General features: G+C 35.7%; 1 protein-coding gene across 9 annotated transcripts in view; it reads left to right on the forward strand.

Annotated features, from left to right (window-relative positions):
• Nucleotides 1-25,131, forward strand: part of bcas3 (BCAS3 microtubule associated cell migration factor) — a 402,314-nt gene that overhangs the window by 65,545 nt on the left and 311,638 nt on the right. For all 9 annotated transcript variants that reach the window (XM_021481360.3, XM_005157643.6, NM_200622.1 and 6 more), the window contains 1 exon segment: nucleotides 19,367-19,500. In XM_021481360.3, the coding sequence (XP_021337035.1) occupies nucleotides 19,367-19,500 (134 nt within the window).

Here is a 25,131-nt window from a genome sequence, read left to right on the forward strand (position 1 = left end):
AGTGTCTGTGTGTCTCGCAGGCCAGAAGCCCTTTTATCTTTGTGTCTGTAAGAAAAAAGTGCTACGATCACAGAGCAAAGCAAACATACAGTCAACTATCAAGGCCTGCTCAGGGACATTACTTCTTCAAATAGTAGGGTAAATGTGTGTTTTCCTTAGATCAACATAGAATTGAAGGTCTCATTAAAAACAAATTTGACCACATACTCGTTGCATCGATAACATGCTACAGAGAGTCAGTGGAAAATTACGTGAATGATGCGCTCAACAGTAAGGATGGGAGAATCTTAAAACAAAAATATGTTTGTGAAAGTGTTTGTGAGCTTCATGAGATTCCTTAGAGAATTATAGTGTATGTTTTTCCCAACAAAGAATATTTCTGACTGAAAAAGTCCAGTATGTTAAATATTTTATAATAATCTAAAAGGACATTTTGATAAGTGTAATGCATTTTAAATGTGTTAAGGGTCAATGACAATGAGGGTTGGGTATTGTTTGGGGTTATTTTAATACCAGTGCTAAATCGATACTTTTAAAACAGTACCGGTGCCTGAACAGATACTTTTGAACAAAATTATGGTGAATAACTCTAGAAAAATCTTTAAAAAAATGTATTAATAATTTTAAGTGAACAATTTAATTAAAGTTTAAAGTATACATACATTCATGTTTTTTTATATTTAAATTGAATTGCATTAATATATCCTTTTTATCATTTGTTTGTTTGTTAGCATGAATTTAAGATTTGCATTATGCAATTAACATTACTTTAGCTTACTATTAACTTGTGGAAAGGCTGTTTTCAAAATCAGGGAAAACCTTAATTCTTAGGTTGGGGCTTGTGACTGCATTTACATGGACATCGGTAATTTAATTATTTGCCTTAATCTGAATAAGACAATGGTATGATGACGGGTGTTCACATGAGTTGCTTTTTTGAATGTTTCTTTTATGAGCCCGTTCACATGTTATACATAGATTCATTAACGTCATTGCCTCACCACACTATCCACATTTCATCAGGAGTTTTATGTAATTTCAGGTGTTTTATGCCTTTTTCCCCAAACAAAGTCCAATATGTGAACTATTTTACAGTAATGTAAAAGGACATTATGATCAGTGTAATGCATTTTTGATGATTAATTGTATAAATTTGATCACGGTCAAATACAAATATCCCATTTTGGGGTTTACATAAAAATGATGTTTAGCAATTTTTATATACGTACATGTGCATGCTCTATAATACATTTTTAAATGTCCACATTAATGTTCAAAATATTTGTGAAAATAAAATGCCAAAACATAGGCAAAATAATATCATTCATCAAAAAACATCAACATAGTTTACCAACTATAGCTCAAACTAAAATCTTACATTTTTTTAATGTAAGTGTTATATTTAAAATGATTAAAAAGTTGCTGACATACGTGTAAAATCTTGTTTATTTAGCATAAAGATTTAAAAGTAAAATTAGTTTTAATTTTTTGTTTTTATCGTCTGCCCTGTGATTTATAACTAGACTTGTTTTTTAATTCAGCATCAAAGGATTTTATTTCTAAATATACAGTTAAAGTCAGAATTATTAGACCACCTTTGAATAAAAATATTTCCCAAATTATGTTTACCAGAGCAAGGGTTTTTTCACAGTTTGTCTAATAATATTTTTTCTTCTGGAGAAAGTCTTATTTGTTTTTTTTCAGCTAGAAAGAAGCAGTTTTAAACAAAAAAACATTTTAAGGTCAATTATTACAGAACAAACCATCATTATATAATAACTTGCTTAATTACCTTAACCTGCCTAGTTAACCTAATTAACCTAGTTAAGCCTTTAAATGTCACTTTAAGCTGTATAGAAGTATCTTGAAAAATATCTAGTCAAATGTTATTTACTGTCATCGTGACAAAGATAAAATAAATCAGTTATTAGAAATGAGTTATTAAAACTATTATGTTTAGAAAGGTGTTGAACAAATCTTCTCTCCATTAAACATAAATTGGGGAAAAAAACAGGGCAGCTAATAATTCAGAGGGTTTAACTGTACATTTAATTTTTTGTAATATAAACTATTGTCACTCTGTAATTCATCATTTAAAAATGTTTTAAAACTTTACATTAAAAAAAAAAAACAATAGTAATACAGTTAACGTGGCATAGATGGCGTAAAACTTTTTCAGTGCTTGAACCCCATACGATATATTATTGTTTCAAGCTATAACCCGACCTGAGCATGAGAATCATAGTTTATGGTTTCTTCAATCTTAAATGAAGAAGTTAATGCAATTATTATTATTTTTTGTTACACATCTGTTGAAATGTGTTGTCCCCAATCCCTCGAGTCCTTTCCCCAAGTGTGGCCTATCATCGGGCGTCCTCTGCCCTCATGTGGAGAGTGCGCTGGGGGGCAGCTTGTTTTAGATAACCACAGGGTGCCGTAAACTTCAAACAGCTTAACCTTCACCTGTCAACTTTAGGCAGAAATAATGGGATGTGTCTGTTATCACCTCATTTGCTCTGGCATAAATCGAAAGGGCTACAATAATTGTTTTGAGTTATGAAATTGTTTGGCACCAGGAAGGCTGGAAAAAAATCCCCGTAGTCCACAACACACGCACACACACAAAATCCTCCAGATATGCTGACTAACAAGGTCAGCATGAGCCTTCCCCGAGACCCGTGCTGCATGCTGTAATTTACGTTCCTGACATCATTAACACATGATCAAAAACAGCTCTATGAGATTTGCAAGAAACGACACACCATGAAAGAAAATAAACTGCAGCTTCATCTTTTTAAAGTGAGAAGTTAAGCCTGGTCCGCCTAGCCTGACTTGTCCAAAATTAACTCCATTGAAGCCACAGTGGAAAGTGTCACTCTGGCCTCAGGACTGACCGCAGCTCCATCCGGACGGTTTTCATTTCAGGCCGACTTGAAAAGAAACAATGTGGTGACTTGACATTGACTGGAACGTGCAAACCTCCACCGAAAGACAGACAGAAAGAAAAAAAAATCAAAGCACTTATGTAAGAAATCCAACTCAACAGTGTGTGTGTTGGAGGAAAAACAGAAGGGCGATGGTAGAAAATGGCGTCCAGTCGGGTAGCTGGCGCTTGTGCTGTGGTGTTGGAGCTTCTATTCATAGGCGCATAATTAAAGGATGCTGCTCCGAACAGCAGCGTGCAGGACTCATTTTAGCCAGAGTATCTGTTTTTCACTCCTTGTCCTCTTCTGCTCCCTCATCTGTAGTTTTTACTGCTCTTAATCGATAGCCGAGAGAGCTATCGCTGTAAATGCATGGTCGCGTGCTGCGTAGGGTGGACAGGTTTTTTCGGCCCATGAGACTGGCTGTAATTCCACTCAATCACGGAACTGATAAGCATCAAGGAATCTGCTGTTGCGAGGCAGCTTAGTTTAGCCCCGGTTCATTCTGGCAAGTGTTTGCTTGCGGCCTCTTAAAGGGAAAGGGTGATCTGAAGAGGCTGTTTTGTCTGTTGTGGATGTGGCCTTTCTAGCACCCACTCCCATGAGTCACTCACAAACACCCAGATGGAGTGTTGAAGATGAGTTTAGCTTGTTTAGAAAAGAGAATGGAAAGACAAAACAGTTTGGTAATTACTTTATGCTGTAAATGTATGGGTGTTCTATGCCTGATTTACTGTAATGAATATATTAAGTATATCATACTAATTTGAACTATGCAAGCATGCACACACACACACACTATATATATATATATATATATATATATATATATATATATATATATATATATATATATATATATATATATATATATATAATTGATAAGTAATAATTGATCCTCTTTTTTTCCTATTTTAAATAACTAAATAGAATAAATAGAATTTTTTTTTTTTTTGAATGACCTTGAATGTATTTACTGTTGGCCTTATAAGACATATAAGAACTGAAAGAAGAAGTTCACTAAAACCTGGCTGGAAAACTACATGAATAAAACATTAAAATAATATTTTTAACATGAATATTTAATATTATAACTTTATAAGTTACATATTGCAATTAACTTTAGTTTATAGGTCCTTTTAGTTCCTTTAAGTAAAGAAGTATTAGATTTATAGGGGTGCATTTTAACTTCTTGCGTCAAATATGCGCTGTTAACTTGTTAAATTTTTCTTTCATCATTTGCTGTGTTTCTTTATTGCATTGTTTGTCAGTTTTCTTACCAATTTTTAAAATGTGTTTTGTCTATTTTTTGTAAAGCTGCTACTGGCCGTGACATGTTCACAACTAAATGGCTTTAAGAGACAAGGGATTATATGCAGCATCCATAATTTATTCTCTTTAGTAAGGAGAGATTTCTTGCATTCCTATGCATTATAAAAAGTTATAAAGCATTAGAATCTGTACTCTGTATCGGCCGATCACCATGACAAGAAAACTGTACCTGTTATTGGCTGCAAAAATTGTGATAGGAGCATCCCCAGTAACAAGTGATTGATTTAAATAGAATCACTAAACTTTTTTGTTTTGTTTAATAATAACCTTTTTACATTTTTTTAAAAATTTTACAGTTTCCAAATCCTGTGTTAAAGGTGTAGTTGGCAATGTATACATATTTAAATTACCAGTTAATTATTTTGTATCTGCTCTGTAATCCTTTTAAAGACTTTTTAAAATGTAAAATTTTTGTTCTAATGCCTGATCAAATCTATGTAATCTATTTTGATATATAATGTTTTTTTCTCTGTGAATGACATTTTAGTGAGTGTCTTCAGCAAATCATGGTCAAATCGGACATAATACTAGTCATTATGATTTTATTATGCTCAGAAAAAAAAAGTTAAACAGGACACATTGTAATATAATAATAATTAATTTTATTCTTGAAAACCCTACGCATGTATTGAAGTTAGAAATGATAAAAAATTAAACTTATAAGGTAAGCAATAAGGTCCAAACGTCTAAGACCACTTTGGAAATTTATGATGTAAACAAATTATCGTAAATAGTTTCACTATAGTTTTAAAAGGCAAATCCTACAAGGAAATATTTGACAATTTGCTCAATGTATAAAATATTGTTTGGAAAAATCATCATTTATTTTCAATATGTTTGAGTGTGTGGAGGCTGTGTGAGCTTTGTTGCTGCTCTCATTTATGCAAAAATCCTGAAATGTGTATTATTTTATGATTGATAACTCAAGCTATCAATCACATTGCGATGCTGCTAATAAATGTGCAACCAGTTTTACTATTTGTCCCAGAATTTTGGTCCTCATTGAATCTTTCATATAAAAATTATTTGATCATTTGAGGATTAAAAAAGTAACTCTTTGATTTGTTTATACAAGATGCAAGCATTTTTTTTTTTTAAATCACATCAACATCATACAGTTCTCTGTTTTTCTTTGAGTTTGTAATAAGCCATGTCTTCAAGAAGAGTAGCAATTAAGGATGGATCCTAACTACTTTGCTTCATTGAAAAAGCTTGTTTGTGGGGTTTGGAAACTATAATTTGGTAAGATTCATGTACAAATCTGTTTGTGTGTGTGTGTGTGTTTAATGGGGCTATGAGCATGTATCGCATTCCATTTTGTGCCGTGTCTGAGCACAGTGGGACAGTCAGCAGGGATTAAGGACCTAGGCTGAGATGTCGCCCTTTAATGCACAATGCAAGCAAAGAGCAGGACATTAGTGGAATTTACTTTGTGCTTGAAATCTATTTTATAATGGCATTATGAAATCTGATGATGTGCATATAGATTTTTTTCAGTGTTCTTTTGTGTTAATCTTCTAAATGATTCTAGTGTATCATATAATTCTATCATATATTAGTACTTGAATAGCCTGTCTTATGTGTATAGTTTAAGTATTTTATTTTGTAGTATATGTTATGCATAGGTTTTAAAAATAGCTTTTATGTCCAGTGTTGTGTTTGTATTTATAATTAAACTATGTAGCACCATTGTCCTGCGAGACATGACATTCTATCCACACATGTAGCGGAATGACAATAAGACTTGACTTGATATATTTGAGTTGCTCTTACTCTTAAAATCTCTGGCCAATCCATTTTGTGTTCTAATATTTTCAGAACTCTTTTGATGATTTAAAATATACTAGTACATTTTTAATTGAGTTTTCTCATTTTTTTTAGAAAGATTTTTCATTTTTTAAAGTTGATGTATTTTTATTTTGTTTTATTTTTGATCATAATTAAGAGTTGATATTTTTATACATACTTTAGCTATAGATGGGGTGCAGAACTAGCATGTTAAAGGGAGACTTCCCAGAAAACAAAAACAAAGTTGTTATTACTTTTCTCACCCTTAGACAATTTAAAATGTTTAGCTGAAACCATTGTCTTAGTGATTTATAAAGTGTTTTCTCTTTAAAGTGTTTTTCGTGGTCTCTAATCATGCCCTTTCATAAGATCTCAATCTATCATCAGGAGTCATGGAAATTCATTTTGTTGTTCTGCATGTTTTATTTAACTCCCAAAAATACCAGTATAGCCATTGATTTTTTTAGCGGAAACAATGCCATTTTTTAAATGAATCTTTACATTTTCTGCTCTAGAAATAGAAGTCCACAACTTTTTGAATGGCATGAGGGTGAGTAAATTAATAAAACAACTGGTTACATTTTATTTTCATGGTCTGTTTGTTGAATTTAGGTAACATTGCTTCTTCATGCCAACTAATTCTCATTAGATTATAAGTAAAGTGTTAGGTTGGTTTACACTAGTAAGTTTTAGTTTTAAAACAGTGTTTTAGAATGAAAACGATCCGCGTCCACACTGGCGTTTCACCTAGCGTTTCTGAACAGCTCAGCCACACCACACCACACCACTGAAAACGCAAATCACGTGACCACACACACATACTCTGGCATGCACTGCAGCATCTACCCAGATAATAGCTGTTTTCGTCTGACTGTTCATCAAGGATCTTCCGCAGGATCTAATCTCACTTTATTTGTGAACATGATTGTTGTCTATATCTAACAACATATTCCCCGACTTTATACTTTTATAATGGCCTTTATTGATAATTAAAACTAATATTCAGCAAAAGAGAGGGCATGTTTCGTATTTTCAATAAAAATGAAAGGTGGCAGTTATGTTATATGCTCTGTTTTGTTATAAATACTCATAAGGTGAAAATGACGCTTATTTAAATATGCAGCTACATGACGCCTCAACATTTCTGCTGTCTGTTAAGTTGCTGATATCAAAATGAAAATAGGCAATTCCCTAATATCATGTTTTCATTTTATTGTTGAGAAAGTGAAACAACGTAGCCAGGGTGATGTGAGTAGGGCTATAACGTACACTGTTCCCTTTGAAGATTTACCCGATGTGTCCTCTGGAATTTGTTTATCATATTAAACTTGCGTTGTCTGAACTTACAAGTAGAGGATGCAGGACTGAACTTTGTGTAAGGCTACTTAATATTAAGGGGAAAGCCCCAATCAAATAAGCGAATGTCTTCAGCCACGTCTCTGTTTTCAGATGTTTTCCCCCATTCACACTAAAACAGAGCTGCAGCATTTTAGAATGAAAACGGCCTCTCCAGCGTTTTCAAAATGCTCCGTTTTCAGCGCTCGAAAACTCCGGCGTGGTGTGGACGGATGGCGTAACCGTAGCAAAACTTGCATTTTTAAACAAAAACATATTAGTGTAATGGGGCCTAAGTTGACATGTACTTGCAAGGTTTCTTATAGTCAGTTTAATGTCTGTTAAAGGAGCAGTATTAGCAGATAATAAGCAGACAGTCTACTAATACTCAAATAGACCATCAAAAAAAAAAGTGTTACCAAATGTTTAGTTTTTTTTTTTTTTTTGCTTTGTTTTCCGTATAATCTAGAGATTTTTTTTTTTAACTTAAAAGACAGGAAAAAACAAAATAAAACTAGAGTGTTGAAAATCTCTAATTCAAACATATTAACTGTCAAAAAAAAGAAAAAGAAAAAGAAAGCTGAAAGTTGTATCTTGTTGTTTTTAATGATGTTTCCAAAAGGTGGTAAAAGCAGTGTCTTGGGAAGTCTGTAGCTCAGTTTGTAGTTGTAAAACCTTGGTCAGACGCTTTGGTTTCAAAGCTGAGTGGAAACATCCTCCCTGATCTCCCCCCTTTCATTCTTCTTGACCTGAGCAGAGTTTCTTCTCTTCTTCACCTCTAGCATGTTTTTGTAGGAATGATTGCCAGTGTGGATCACGCATTTGCTGACAGCTTTATGTTTTTACGCTCAAAGGCTTTTTAACAGTTGTATTAGTTAGTTTGGCCGGTTGGCGTTAGCCTCCAAAAGTTCCACCAGATTCCCAAGGAACATCCGACGTTAGTTTTCCAAACACCTCAGCTGCAATGAATGATCCATTGTCCTGAGAAAATCTTAAGGTCATCCCCCAAATTAAGGGCATTAACATTGAAGCCCAGCATAAAGAATTGCGGAACCGTATTTGCTGTGGTAAATGTTTCAGCGGATTAATTAGCTAACAGAACCCTTTAAAATAAAAGAGAGCGCTGAAATGGAAAGAGATTATAGCGACTGTCTGTTTCCTGAGAAAGGATTACTCGCTTTCCATACTCCTTCTTTTCTGCAGTCAGACTCTTATCTAGAGATTGTGGTTTAGCTCATTTATTTAGGGCTTTTAAAAATCACACAAAGGCCTGTTTTAGGCTGACTAAGCTTTTCAAGGAGACTGTGCTTTTCCACCACTGAGCGTAAAATAGATTTGTACTGCTGTCAAGCGTCGGCTGCATTTTGTGGCTGTAGACAGATCCACAACAAGAAGCGAGAGAGACGCCGGAGTAATTTGTTACCTAAGGACTGTGAGATAACAAAGCAGTGTTCACAAGGAAGACTTTCCAAAGGACACACACAGTTGTCATTTGACCTGGAGCAAATTGTAAGAATGATTATCTGGTGTAATACATTTCAAATATTCAGTTTGCGTTACATCCAAGGCACTGATGTTTGCCTACAAAACAACCACTGGCTCTGTTCTCATCATAAAATTACAACTACTTTACTACTATGTGCCTATCCAAAAGATAGCATTTTTCCAGTAAATAGCACATTGTTTGTGTCACCCCAGTGAGGCACAAATTCATGTTGACAGATGTATGCTGGTGGAATGGTTTAAATCATTTCAATATAAGCTTTAGTCATTTTCAAGGATCTGTTAAGGATGTGTCTTTCAGCCACTTTTCCAATGCATGGTACGGGACTCTTCGACACGGCTCGATTCTCTTAAGTTCAGTTTTGCTTGGCTCATTTTGCATTTCATTTCCTCTGCAGCTTAGTACTTAAAGTGTGTAGGATTATTGAAAAAGTTGTACTACCTCTACTGACATATCCTTAAATGCAACATAAACAAACATGCAACACAAACCACAGGGTCTGTCTCATTCTGATAGTGATGCTGATAGTGAGAATTCTTTCAGACCAATCATTGATCAGCAATGTGTATAGGTCATGTTTTGGTGATATAATGACTTGCTTAGAACCTCACCTCTTTCGGACGTTACACTGAGGTCTTGTCTCTCTGTGGTTATTAATCATCCCATGGCACTTCTCGTAAAAGAGTAAGGGTGTAACCCCGGTGTCCTGGCCAAATTTCCTCCATCGGACCTTACCAATCATGGCCTCCCAGTAATCCCTATTCACCAATTTGGCTCTATCAGTGTCTCTCAACTCCACAGTTTCTCCATGTTTCGCTTGTAATGTCTTTAATAAATAAGTATTTAGGCCTAATAAATTATTCAAATATTATTTATGTACAACAATTAAGACATAAAATGAAAAGCATATGATCAACAAAGAAAATGTAAATGAAAACTGTAAATGAAAAAGTCTTAGACATATCACTTTAAAATAATGAACACTGTGCATATATCTATATTAGAATAAAACACTGCTTTATTTATTTATTTGTTTATTCATTTATTTATTTATTTATTTATTTTTATTTTTTTGTGTATGTATGTTTGAACTTTAATTTTAGTTGTCTTTTATTTCTTTAGTTTTAATTTCCAAAATGAGTCCTCATTGCATATTTAAAAAAGTTTACAGTAATAATAAATGCTTGTTTGCATTTTTTTTTATGATTATTAAAGGAATTATGATGCTTTATTTCATCTTCATTTACAAGCAGCAGGGTATTTACAGCTATTGTATATTAGATGTCCTTTTGTGCCCCCTGGCGGCATATTCACAAACTGCTGTTAAACTTAAAAATGTGTTCTTAATCCTTTACGCCCCATTCACACGGGACATTAGTGTCAACGCTTCCCTTTCACTTTTAATTGGTGACGTCATGCGTTGCCGAACTGCATTGTGGATTCGTCGGCGCGGCTTCAGAGGCGTTGCTCGCTGCAGAAGTTGGGACTAGCTCAACTTTTCAGCCAATCAGATCGCTGTATGCAAATACACCAGCTAGACAGTGGCCTATTGCTGACTGAATTTCATTGGCTGACGCTTCTATGATGATCGCTTCAGCCCCAACTTCAGACATGCCTTCAGTCAAGCGTTGACGCTGAAGCCCCATGTAAATGGGGCGTTAGTGCGGCGGCGTTTCCACTCGTAGTGGCAATGTTCCTTTTAAAGCGTCACCCACTGTATAGCTGGTTTGGGGTAAGCGCACTTGCCCTGTTGCCCTGTGGCAGCTGTTGCATCATCCAAGTGGTTGCTGCACACTGGTGGTAGTGTGGAGAGACCCCCCTTCATGATTGTGAAGCACTTTGTGTGTATGGCCATACACGACAAATGCACTATATAAATACACATTACATTACATTACTTTCACCTAGCTATGGAATGCAGTGGATAAGCCCTTAGAAGTAATCTGAAGAATCAAACCAGGCTGCACCATTCAACAAAAAATATCTTTTTTTTTGTCAATACTTGACCCATAACAGTAGCAATCATGTAATTGGGTATCTTCTATTTCTGGGCTATACATTTTTTTTTTCTTTTTATATGGCATTAGTAAAATACCATTTTGTATGGTAAAAAACCTTACTGCATTTATTATTATTGTGTTACAGTGTGTATTTATAGATGTATGTTTCTTTGTCAGATCATTGTGTATTTACTTTTTATTATCATTTTTGCATGATCACTTATTATTTTAAATGTGTTGATAAGGACAGGTCATAATACTTATATAATATAATATAATAACTGTTTAATTTAGACACACACATACACTCATTGTGCTGAATGAGGTTAGAACACTCATTTTTGGACAAGTTATTTGGAACATTAAAATCACTTTTAGAAATTAAACTTGATGTAGACACCAAAATGGCATGTATCGTCTTTGACCCATATATATTTCTGATTTTAGAAACAGATTTTCCTCCAGAGTCGGCTAGGGAAATGAGAATAAAAAGTGTTCGGAGAGTGTGTGTGTGTGGGCCTAGTGATAATCTACACTTTCAGATTTCCTTAATGGACGTGACCTCGTGATCACCTTGGTTACTCTTATTCTCTAGAAGGTGAATTTCGTTGAAGTGTTGTATTAAAGTAATGATTGCCTCCTGCCGAGAAAAGGCCTTTATGATCTATTAATATTCAAGCGCTTACAGGTGGTTTGGCTGTAAAGCAAATACATAAACATTCTCCTTCGTTACACTTGAATGTGGATCAAATGAACCGTGGGCACCTTTTTCTTCCTCCCACCCAGCGTTTTTTTCCCCTCCCTTCCTCAAAGCTCTCAATTGAATTGTGGATGTGGTTTCGTAGCTAAGAGCGTTGAGTGCCTCTCCAAGCCAGCATGCCCACAGGAGCAGTGTACCATGTTTAAAGACCATATCCTTGGTACCAATGTGCCTAGATAAACAGTATCCCAAGCCGCACAGCTCTGCGAGACGTGCTCGCGAGCCCCCGCTGGAATCCGCAGCAGTCATCCCTGCTGCCCAGAGGAATGGAAACTGGAGACGGCATTACATCTACCCGGCTCACCGCAAAACACTGCGCAGTCATCACGCCAGGCCCCAATCTGCCACCCTGTCCTCGGCTCCACATACACACAAACACAAGCCGCCTCCAGGTTGGGATCAAACGGCCCAGCTTTTAGAAGTTCTCACTTAGTCTGTAAAAGATTAACAAGTTATTGACTGCATGTTGACCCATGCCGGTCCCCTCCTCTCCTTAGTACTGTTATCTGATGGTTGGAGTGAGGGTGGCCTCTGGACTAAGTGAGTGTTGCTCGCTCCAGGCTTGAGTGGGTGGCTTTGATGTGAGATGTGGAACTCTATGTGTGTGCGTGTGTATATGTGTGTGTGTGTTCCACAGCTTTCATAAACACCTCCACAAGTGCAGCATGACAGAAGAGAAGGCCGTCCAATGGACTCACAAAGGGCCACAAACACACACACACACGCACGGTCCTGCTTTTCCAACTAATGCAGGCAGCCACAGGGACAAAACGCCGTGATTGATGTGTTTATTTGTTCTGTTTTTTTCACGCATTAAGTTCGCGTCTGCGGTATTAGAGTGCACCGTTTCCCAGCGTCTGCCCCTTTAAAGGTTTATCCACATGTTTATAATTTGAGATTTCCTCTTTTTCAAAGGTCTTGGGCGAGTGTTGTTAATTTGAAAGGGATACTTTTGTTTCAGTTCTTCGACTCTGCCAAGTTGGAGGCCTCCGTTTGTGGAGGCTGCTGAGATCATCGGAGTTGGTCGGGGAGAATGGCGCAGACACTTTTGAAATAAAACATTGCTGTGAGGAGGTTCAGCAGATGTTTTGGGTTTAGAGACTTGTTAAGGAGAGAACAACAAAATGCTAAATGCAAGTATTAAAAGGGAAGCTATGGTGAATGTTTATAGCATTTGGTGCGTATTGAGTTTGTTTGGTGTCAAATTTCTGTTTATTTGAGGTGGATGTAAGTGAAATGTAAAAAATAGTCTAGGATTTATTTCTGACATTCTAAGAAATAGTTACAAAAGCTGGCACTGGTGCAGTACCTTTTTTAAAGGTACACTTTTGTACTTGTGAGAAGTGTATGAAGTGTTATATTGTATCTGTAAAAAACAATTATGTTATGTGTACAGATGATAACATAATGACTTCAGTTTACACAGGTCCACTAAAGTGACTAAAAAAAACCACTGGATTACTCATGTCCGGCCAGTAGTTTGCAATGCCGTTTTGTAAAAAGAAAACTACATGTATGTATTTTATGGCCCTGCAGTCTGGTAGTATTGCTTTGGCTATCAGGTACTCTTGCAGTATCAAGTACTCGGTTTTAATTTAATTATAAATTGTTGTTTTTTTAAATACTCCAAACCATTTACCAGCATGTATCAAGACTTTTGTTGGGACAAAATTGTTTTAGTGTAACTGATTTGGTAAATCAGGGTGTCAGGGGGGTCTTACAAAGTATTAAAAGTTTGAAAAATTGAATGCCCTTAAAAGGTATTAAAAAGTTTTAATTGTGTTTTTACGAGGTCTTAAATTTTGTTTAAGCGTTGTCTAAAGTGTTTGACTCCAAAAAAGCTAAATATATATTTATGTTTCTCCTAAAATTAACAACGGCATGCTTGATCCACGTGGTTGGTTCGGGCCAGGGCACATCTAGCCAAGCTCCTTTGTCCGGGTGATATCATGTAATTTGCGACAAATGTAGGTAAATGATGTGACACTCTCCACATGTAACGAAACCATAGAGTGAAACAGATGGCAAAATGGGAAAATGTGAGTTTGCGTACTCCTGGTTGGAGAAAGATGAATTTAAACAGTGTCTGTCGCTGAAAACAATCATATAATTTATTCTTTCAAGCTGTGTTTCTTCCGAGCTTATCTAAGTTTTGTTGCATGGTTGTGCTCTATTGATTTATTTAATGACAACTGTTTACTAACAAATGTTTATTAACAACTGTTTATTAAGGTAAAGGTTTGATGCTGGTTAGAACTTGCAGTGGCGATAAGGTCTTAAAATATCCTGATAAGGTCTTTAAAAAAGTTTAAAAAAGGTATTGAAGTTATCTTTAGGATTCCTGCATATACCCTGTAAATAGCAGTGCATTTTTTTAAGCTTACTGACAATACAAAAAGGGAAGTTGAACTTATTGTTTTGCTAATCCGTTGAATGATTGTCATGTTCATATTTGACTTAACTAACTGACATAGGAAATAAATGTGCCACATTCTGAAACAAATATTTTCAAAATAGAAGAAAATATAATAATTTAAATGAAAACATAAATTATTTAATGATATAATGCAATAAATTATTAGTATTTAAGGTGAGGTGATTTATAGTCAATTATGGGTACCTATACTTAATTTATTATTTTGACCCATGCAAGTGTACACACACATGAGTGAGAAATGAGAGCATACACAACATACAGGCAGACACCCAGAGCAAAGAGCAGTGGGCAGCTTCCAGCACCTGTGGATCATGTTTAGGTGTTAGGTGCCTTATCCATAAGGCTAGTCTAGGTGCCTCAACTAGGTATCAAGAATATGTGGTTTGTTCACTACCCCAACTTCAGTTCCTGCCGTGACCGGGAATCAAACCTGAAACCTTTGGGTTACAAATTCAACTCCTCTACAATTAGACCACAACTTGTTACCTTAGAATTATAAGGTTCTATCTGACATTTTTGTCAACATTAAGTTAACATTATGTAATCTTTTTTTTTAATTCTTAAAATTTTTAGTTGTTTACATTTTATGGCTTTTTTATTTAAAAAACAAAAGCTTTAACCTACAAACTTGAACTTTCTGCGAGCCAATCAGCATTTCAAATGCACACACAAGGACCAATCAGGATCAGCTTTTTTAGTCATTTAGCTGGATTGCTCCGTTGACAGTGGAAAAAAACACTGGACCAGAAAAAAAAAACACACAAAATCAGAGTCAACTAAATGTGTAGAAATTTTACATAGTTGAAAAACAAAAAAACAAAAAAAAAAAACAGTTATTTAAAAAAAATGATATATTGAATGTGAAATATTTTTATTTGTGTATAGATAGACATGAAACATTTTTCAGTGTTTGTTAAACTCATTTGCTCATTATCTGTTTTCTTTTAAAGTCTTTAAATTTGATATTAGGCATTGAAGGACAAATACTTAATTTCATTTGTGGGACATATAATTCAATAAATATATATCAATAGTTCATATAAAAATATATTTTTTTAAATGACTGTTTTAATTACATAAAAATAACACCTGCACTCGACTAAATTTAGCACAGCCTTTTATGCTTAATTTGAACAAGTAATATTCATACTAAACATTAAATAATGTTATAGAAAGCAAAAATGTAACTCTCAAACATCAACATATTGTTGCATAACTTTTAAATTAAATTAATAAGCAGACTGATTGTATTTCTTGAAAAGCAATGCTTCTGCCAGATAGAACCTTTTAATTCCAAGCAGAAAATCACTTTGTAGAATTAGATGGTTCTGTCTGCATTTGCCCTGTTTGTTATACAGCAACTTGCAAATTTAAGAGAACTTTGAAAATTTACATTTAGAGCTCATTTTTGGTCTCTGTCATGTTAATGAATGAAAGAAAATGGTTACATGCATATTGCTTTCTTTATGGAATGCAAAAACTTTGAAGCGCAATATCTCAAAATCATTTAGAACACAGATAGAACCTTAGAATTTCAAGGTTACGAACTGCCTCCTAACCTAAAGGATATTTGACATCACATTTAACCAGTGTTTTAGAACCATGATGTTCTAATTGGTGCACAAACAAATAGTCACTTAAATTTGGAATGACATGAAAGAGAGAACTTTGTTGTAATTTATTCGTTTCGGGAGAACTATCCATTTATTGCTTGAAGTAGTTGAATATTGTGTCATACAGTATTTACTTAAAAAAATGTACCTCAGCTATGCATAAAAAAAAGTTTAGGCATGTAATTTCCAGTTAAAAGTCATAAATTACTTTTCTCCCTCGAGGATGAGGTGTTATAAATAGGATGTGTCAAAAATTGCTTTAACATCTCAGGTTCCTAAAATTTTATGGCAGTTTACCAGCACAGAGAAGCTCTCTTTTTAATTTAGCTTCCCACAGGCTAACCAACTGACGCCTCTTCGCGAGGCCCTGTATTTCAACAAGGCCACAAAAGCCCCAGCGCTCGGTTTCCATTCTCCACTGGCTTTTGGAGAACAGAGTGTACCATCAGCAAACTTGTGTCCCAACAAGCTGGCCAAGCCTCATCTGTCAAAGCCAGGGTGAGCGCGAGAGCGGCAGGGCGGCGGGGTGAGCGAGAGGAAGCTCCCAGATAAACATACCGCAGCGCCTAAACTCCTAATCACTCTGCGCTTCCGTTTGTAGCCTCTATAATTAGAAGGCACTCTTTTCCATGTATTCCCAGTTGACGCAAATGCTTCTTGTGGCTTGGCACCTCATTTGGGGCGTGGGTTAGTTTATGGCCAGGCCGTAACTTGGTTTAGTCTTCTGATACAGCATAAATAGCTAACCGCTGTCTAATTCACTGGCCGGCTCTGTTTTTCTTTTTCGTAGGCGCAATCTCAGCGTGACCCTTCCTTCACTGCCATAGCACACTCCCCCCCTTTGCTTCCTGCCTTACCACTCAATGAGATGGCAAAGCCACACCTAAAGCAGATCCTAAGTGTGAAAACGAAAATAACATTGACAGAAATAGGGCAGATGAGCTCATTTAGGACCGCCGCTGTTCCATTGTCACATCTGTGCGGGAGCTCGTCTGATCTTTCACCAGTATCTTCCTTTTTAGATTTGTCAGACCACCCAATAAATGCTCGCCACAAATTAAACCCCTCTGTGAACTCGGCATTAGAGATTCAGCATTGGAAAATCACTAATTATTGTCATCTTAAATTACAGTAGCGAGATGGAGAGCCAGCGGCTAAATCCATCTTAATCGTAGTGTTGGAGAAACTTTCCAAAGCGGTAGTGACCAGGCTTTCATGTGTGTGGAAAATAGCCTGTAGAGCTGTCACACTGTTTTTAGGAATAAGTTGTATGCGGGGTTGCGTTGCCATGAAGTTTAGCTTCGGGTTTTTATGTTCTGGTGTGGTTTAGTAAGTGTGTTGTTTACAGTAAGAGCTTATACTTTCTGTAGTTTCACTGACTTCAAATAAAAGTGGGAAAATGAGAGGCCCTGTCATCGGAGGTTCCACTTGGGTTCTCCTGCGGTTGTGTTTAAAACAGATCCACATATTGTCTGGCCCTGAAAGCTGAGGGATGATCTTGGCCTGCAGTTAATTCTAGAACACAAATTGCAGTGGAACACAAATGCCCTTTACAGCCATGTAAACGTGTCTAATGAAATACTCAATGCTTGAAGGCAGTCTCGATGACTTCGTTTTTTGACCTGCTTTTAAGTTCAACGTCAGAAATGATACACTTAGAGCAAATGTAATGTTTTGGTTGAAATAAGGTTAGAGTTTGATAAACAAAAAAATGCATTATTTCAAAGATTTTGTTAGAGAGGATATTCGCAAAGTTGATGAATAATGCATTAGATAAAATAAATAAATTACATTGATAAGATATTTTGAAAACAGTAAAACCTACTAAAAAGCTAAAACAGTGAATTGCTCAATAACATGTACACTGTAAAACCCAAAAGGTTAAGGTAACTCAAACCATTTAGGGAAACTGATTGCAACAAATCATTTAAGTTCAAAAATGGATCCAAATGAGTTCTGAGAACTTAATTAATTTGGGTAAACGAAGCAATTTGAGCCCAGTAAAACCCAATAAATGAAGATAACTCAAACCAATTGAGTACTGTAAAACCCAATAAGATAAGGCAACTCAAACCATTTGAGGAAACTGACTACAATTGAGTTAAACTAATCTATATGAGAACTGTGAACTTAATCCAGTTAAAGTAATGAGGTAATTATTAAACTTCAACACTCTTTTCATATAAGTAGAATTAACTTTCGGTCAATTTTCAGTTCACTACACTGATTTCATTTAATAAAGTTGACTGTTAGGTTTTACAGTGTAATGAACATAGCATATTTACTTAAATCAATAATCCATAAAAATTGGCATATATTATCTTCTGATGAAACTATAAAGAATAAATTTCAACATCATCCATTATTCACTTTAAAAGATCCCAAAATTTAGCAAGTATAATGATCAACTTTGATATAGTGAGAAATAAGAAATCCACTTTTATACAAGGTTGTTTTCTGTGCGGAAAATGTGCCGCATGTCAGAATTTAGTAGTGTAAGGAAATTTCGAATCCAGTGACAGGTAAAAATTATTCGAAAATAAAAACCTGTATTACCTGCTCAACTCGTATGTATATGTTAAAATCCGTGTCAAAAGATAAAAGATATATATATATAGGGAAGTCATCATATCAGTTTTGAATTAGTGAACATAATGAAGTATATGATGACAAGATATAACTTCAGCAGTAGCAAGGCGTTTTATAGATTTGGACATGACTTTAAACAACTAGAATGTATTGGAATTGAGTATTTGAGTCACATAGAGGAGGTAATCTGAATAAAAAAATTATTACAGAGAGAAGCGTTATGGAGTCATAAATTAAAATCACTTACACCAAGAAGAATAAATGAGGAATTGGACCTTTCTTTGTTTGTTTTTTAATGTGTTTGTTTTTTGTGTTTGTTGTTCTGCTATAATATTGTAAATCATGGATTTTAGGTATGTAATAATACAAATTATGAGATGAAAATGTATTTTTTATGTTTTGGAATGTTGCAATTTCTTGCATTGACATAGACATGAATAAGTGAATGATGACAATTGAAATGTTATTTTCCTGTGCAATGGAGGTGAAGCTTTTTAAGGTGAAGGAAAATATTTCTTGTGTGGTTATTTATAGTATATTGAAATGAAAATGAGATGTTTTTGAGAAAAATGAGGAAATGTTTTAACTATAGAGGGGCCGTCTAACTAATGATGTAATGTGATTGACTGTGGGATAAAAGGGTGGATTGTGTCACGCACTGAGGAAGGCATTGTGCCGAAACTTCTGTTTTGCATCACCTAAGAATGTAAAATAATATTATATACAAAGTAATTATTTAATGAGTGCGAATCATGACCTTCTGAATAATATTATTGACTAGATTAACGCAACATAAAATTTAAAAAACGTGAGTGTGCAGGGCAAACTTAATTACTGAACGTTGAAATAATGTTTTGATGGTCCATGTTGAAAGGTGATAAGATTATGAAAACTAAATAATTGGTAACATTTTCAATTCCTGAATATTTGCTTACATTTTCTTTTCAATCCCTTTTGCAAACATTTTATGCAATTATTCTGTTTTAAAATCTGAATGCAGTCAGTGTAATGGTGAAATTATTCTCTGAAAAATGCATTAATTAGTTATATAACTCTTTAAATGATCCTCTTTTCTGATGTACAGGTATGTTACTGGTGACCGCTGACACCCTTGGCCATGATTTCCACGTTTTCCAAATCTTGACTCACCCATGGGCATCATCCCAGAGTGCAGTTCATCATCTATACACACTCCACAGAGGAGAGACTGAGGCTAAGGTAAGAATATATGTTACTTTCAGCACTGTCCTTTTATGCACAGTAACATGAGTGCATACTCGGAAGCTTGTGTCCTGCAAATGGAAGAACAAAAAGAAGCGTTCAAGTAATACATTGACAGTGTGGGATATTAAGTCAAACTTCAAAGCTCCCCGTTTCATCCCTTGCTCACACACACGTGACTGTGTACACTCATGCTATTTTCGGGGGAGTTATTGAGATGAAATATTGCCTTTCCTAACTCTTTTAATCATTAGCATAATCATTTAAAGTCTTTGTGGCCACCCACAACTGTTTACGGTTGCTTGTGCTTGTATGGCTCTGGAAATGTGCAATTTGAACATGCTTTTCATCGTCAGTGAATCCCTGCGTGTTATCTAAATACTGTCAAGAGACATGAGGCTTTGTACAGTTGAGCTCCAGAACACAGGCACTGCTGTCTCTGGTTCTTTTATTGTGTGTCGGAATGTATAATAAGTGTGGATATGAACCCATCTGATTGATCTTAAACACAAGATATATGACCCACTGCTACTGCGCCCTAGTTCTAAAATGAGTGCAAAACTGTAGCTTAAACTCCTTTTGTTCTTCAGAATTAATGCATTTTAAAACTGCTATTTTCTCCCAAAATTAACATTTTCAGTCATTACTTAACCTCTTGTCATTATGACTTTTTTATGTTTTTCTATTTAAACATTTATATGATATTTAACAAAACAGTACAATACCAATAAAAGAAGAAAAAATCGTACATAATAATTGACAATAACCTCCCTTCCCCCAATAAAAAAATGAGAGATCGTCTCTGTTACCAAATACATACACTACCAGTTAGAAGCTTGGGTCAGTTTTTATTTTTTCCATTTTTTTTTTTATTCGAAATTGTACGATTTTTAAAAAGGAGGCGTGGCACCCAATCCCACCCCTAAACCAAACCGTCATTGGGTGATGAGCAAATTGAACTAAATTGTACAAATTAGGTTGATCAAATTCGTATGAATTAGCCACTAAATCAAAAAGTTACGAATTGCTGTTATATTGCCTTGGTATTTTTGATTAAATAAATGCAGCTTTAGCGAGCAGGATAAGCTTATTTTAAAACATTTAAAAATCTTACTGACCCCAAACTTTTGACCGGTATATTTATATATATAACATATGTAGCAAAAACATATAAAGAAGAACTTTTGATAGGTCCCCATGTGGTTTCAGTTTTTTTCTTTGAAGTTTTAAAACGTAGTTGTTCCATTTGAATGACATAAAGCAACTCAATCATCTATGATAATAGGGAGCCTTTGGAGATTTCCAATTAAGTAAGATCATCTTTTTAGCTGTAATCATGCCAACCATCAGGGCTTGCTGTTGGGTCAGTGGAAAGGTGTCCATAATATTAGAATATCCAAAAATAGCCAAGTTGTAGTCAGGGTGGATATTGGTTCCAAAAGCACTGGAAAACGATTCAAAAATGTTGGACCAAAACTTATTAAGAACAAAAAAACAAAATAAATGTCCTTGAGTCCTTTCTGCTCCACCACATGTCACATATAGGAGACTTTCGATTCGATCAAACATTTGTTTGTTTGTGTTCTGAATATGAATGAAAGACCCATGGGTTAAGGGTAAGTAAATGATGACAGAAGTTTCCTGCAAAAGGAAAAGTTCAGTCAGTCCTCCTTGACTTTCTTTACTCTGTTGTCTGTCTGTGGTAATCTGTACATCAGGGCTTTTCCATAGTTTCTCTCTCTTTTTTTTGTAGGTAGACAACTTTTGCCCTCAGTGCAAAGAAAAAAAAGTTTAATGGATCCACACAAAACATTTGTGCTCTCAGCAGTTAGTCTTTGCTTATTCTAAAACTTCCTCCCCTGTGACTCCCACATTCAGATTTCAACACTTTGGAATCCAAAGACCTGAAACTATTAGTGTTGCCAATGTGTTTTCAATCACCAAGGCTGCAAAAAAGAGAAAAGTTGCTAAAAATACCCCAGACAACTGGTGAGAGCTTAGATTTTGCTCCTGACCGGAGCTTTTACTCTTGCACCTTGAGGTCAAGCTTGGGTCTTGTAACACCTACAGTATCTTAGACTATGAGGTCATGGACTAGAGGACAATCCCACTGGGACAACATGGTTGCACTTGCGACTTTACACCACTTTCTCTTAAATCCCTGGAAGCAGGCTATTGGCAGTGCTAGATACAGCCTCCATGATTTTCCCTTTTCTGCCCAGCTCTATAAATTACTAACTAATGTTGTTATTTGAAACAGAATTGGCCTTTGGATTTTGCCTATCCAGTTAGCCAGCTAGATGTTTGATTTTAGCATTTTAGTTTAGATTTAACCACTCAAACACACTTACACAATTATCTCTTTATTTCATTTTTATAGTATAACCTACTTTTTTTGCATGTTTGAATACTCACACACACACTCTAAGTATCCATAATTAAATAATGTATTCTAATAATAATCGGCAGTAGAAAACAGTCAAATCCCTTTAATTTGTTTGTATGCTTTTTGTAACGTTACTCAGGTTGAATAGTTGAAGCGGACATCTAAGGACATGATCTGATTATTAGCGTCTGCCAAGCTTTGGTAATCTATCTGGGTGCTTTAAAGTTTAATTCACTTTTGTGATCTATTGGGTTATTGCACAAAACAGTTTGGGAAATAACTGCAGTGATTTAGTTTTCCTCTCTCCTAAATGCTGTTTCATCCATTTAGCCTTGCAGCTGTTCCACCACAATATCTCCTTTAGTTGGCAAATTGTGAGGTTTTATTTGCCTAAGAAGAACTAATATTTATTCCGAAAGGACCTAGACCCTTACTTACTCAGCCAGTGTCATGTTTGGATATGCACACAAACCTGATCTCTGCACTAGTTTATAGACATACACACAAACACACACACACACACACACACACACACGCGCGCATCTCTCGCAGTCGCACTAACACATTCAATGTCTAAAAGCATGCCAGACATATTTCCCCCAATTTAAATCCTTCATTACTCGACAAATATTAACACAACTGCGGAATAAAAATAAAAACTTATTAGCGTATAGTGTTATGTCTATTACAAAGCCTTGCATTTTTATGTTTTCACAATTCACTTTGTCCCTTTACCCTTGAAGTGCACTCTGAGCCCGGTCAAAAATGGCTGGGTACTGGCCTGTGGGTGAAGTTTAAGTTCTTCTCGTTCCTGCTTCTTATACCGAAGGTGTGATTACCTTACCCGGGCCCTTCAGGCATGGCAGAGAGCGTGTAAAACATTCTCATTTTCCCTCCTCTGTGAGCACAGGGCCGAGGTGGCCCGCAGCTCCGCTGAGATGAGAAAGGTGGTTAATCTGTCACCGGCTCATGCCAGGTTTGCTGCCTGGCCACGAGCTGGCTTTGATCTGGCATTGTAAACAGCGCAAACTGCAGAAAGCAAGCACCCTCCAAGACGCATTATCTTGAGCTGAACAAATAAAAGGAGTGATAATGCCTCGTGGGCGGACGCAGCCACCCGGCCTTATCTGGCTGACTGTGCTTGTACTGACTCCCAGCCTGCTCCGGTCTGACCTTAGTGTGCGTGAAGGTAAATAGCCCACAAGTCTGCATTGCCTGAAGCCATACACTGCTTTAGCTGTTCCGCGCAGCACATGACTGACCAAACAGCTCATTTAATTTGTGTCTGATTAACCAATTTCAAGATTTCAGTCCTTGTCTTTGGGCGCCTGAATTTTATTTTTACACCTCCAAGTGCAAATCAATGAAGTGGCGTCGTCGACCCTGAACAGAAAGTGGCCACTGTTCTATTCGGTGGCTCATTTCTGAGTTGAGACTGATCTGAGACAGATACTGCAGAATGACCCAGAATCAGGCAGATCTCCAGACAGCTGCATTCCAGTAGCTGATGGCTATCCATAAAAAGTGCAGTAAAAAAGCCATTAGCTGAACCTTGCTGATGGCTGAGTGCTGTTTGGTAAAGCCCAGTGTAAGATTTCTGGACCATGTCTTGAGGAAGGTCCATCATCACTTTATAGAGCTAGCATTAGTTCACACAGGTTCTTCTGTTCAAAAACAGCTAAGATAGAATTGTAAGATGCTCTCTTATAAAACATTGCTCATGACGCAAGGTGTTGAAAAACAGGTTGTCTGTCTGACACTTGTATGTATCGGATTAACATTTTCAAAATAGCATTGACTGAACATAAGGGTCTTTTAAATGTATAGAAATCACCTTTTTGGTAGTTTCAGGGTCTATAGTTCATTGTCTGTAGGGAGTTTATTTATACAAGAGAAGGTTATAAATTCAGGTATTTCATGCCAATAAAGAGGATCTGGTGATCCTTTCCTTTAACTGTCCAACCCACAGTCTAACACCTCTTTTGTTTCTTTTAGCCATGCCATACCTCATTTTCAGTAGATTACATCTGTTTGCCTTTACCAGAAATGTTTTGAAAAAAATGTCACTTACCATAGAAAATTCCTACACAAGTCAGGTTGCATTCCTTAAAGTTAGCTAAAGCATGTTTATCCATGCTATTGATCTTAATGTGAATGATTCATTCTCCATTGATCCATTATTTTTTATATACAGTTGAAGTCAGAAATATTAGCCCTCCTGAATTATTAGCCCCCTTGTTTATTATTTTTCCCATTTTCTGTTAAATGTAGAGAAGACTTTTTTTTTCAACACATTTCTAAATATAATAGTTTTAATTTTGACTTTAAAATGGCTTTGAAAAAAAATTCAAACAGATTTTATTCTAGCCGAAATAAAGCAAATAAGACTTTCTCCTGAAGAAAAAATGTTATCGGAAATACTTTGAAAATTCCCTTGCTCTGTTACATATCATCTGCAAAATAGAGAAAAAGAGAAAGAAAAAAAAGTCAAAGGGGGGCTTATAATTCTGTCTTCAACTGTATGTTTTGACCTGGTAATGTTTAATTGAAATATTGTAACTCTGATTGAAACACTTGTGGCTGGGCCTGACGTTGGCATCCTAGTGCATACCAGGGCCAGTTGTGTTTCCACTGTTACATCTGATGCATGGTCAGCCCTTGTTGGGGCTTTCTCTGGGCCAGCAGCCAGAGGCTTTTGGCTCGTCAAAGACTAAAACTGGAGTAGCTGCAGTTTGATGAGTAGCCACGAATAACTGCATAGTTCACTCATGTTTACAGATCAGACGACATTTTAAAATGAGTTCAGCTCAAAACAAACTTTCAGACACCAGCGTGTCTCTTAAATAACCCAGATTGTGATATATGTAGGTTTGATACTTTTGTGAGGCAGAAATATATTTAGGGAGTTATATAAATGAATATTATAAAAGCTATTTATGCTGGCAGTTGCCATAATAAATACACATTGCTTGTTTTTGAAAATTCCAGAGGCTATTCCTTGCCACCATATTTCATCTGTCATATTTCATATTTCACCCTGTGCCTTTATTGAATCTGAATTTCTGAATCCACAAAGTGATTATTTATAATACTTATCATATTACTTGTATAATGCATATAACTCATTTATTATATAAACCATATAACTTTTTTTGAAGCTTTTGTAGCTTTGACTGAAGTGATATCACCTGATCAGAAATCGGGCCCGTTCACACAGTTTCAGACTTGATCAGAATTGGATG

The sequence above is a fragment of the Danio rerio genome, chromosome 15 (assembly GCF_049306965.1).
Source record: "Danio rerio strain Tuebingen ecotype United States chromosome 15, GRCz12tu, whole genome shotgun sequence".
Taxonomy (NCBI): Eukaryota; Metazoa; Chordata; class Actinopteri; order Cypriniformes; family Danionidae; genus Danio; species Danio rerio.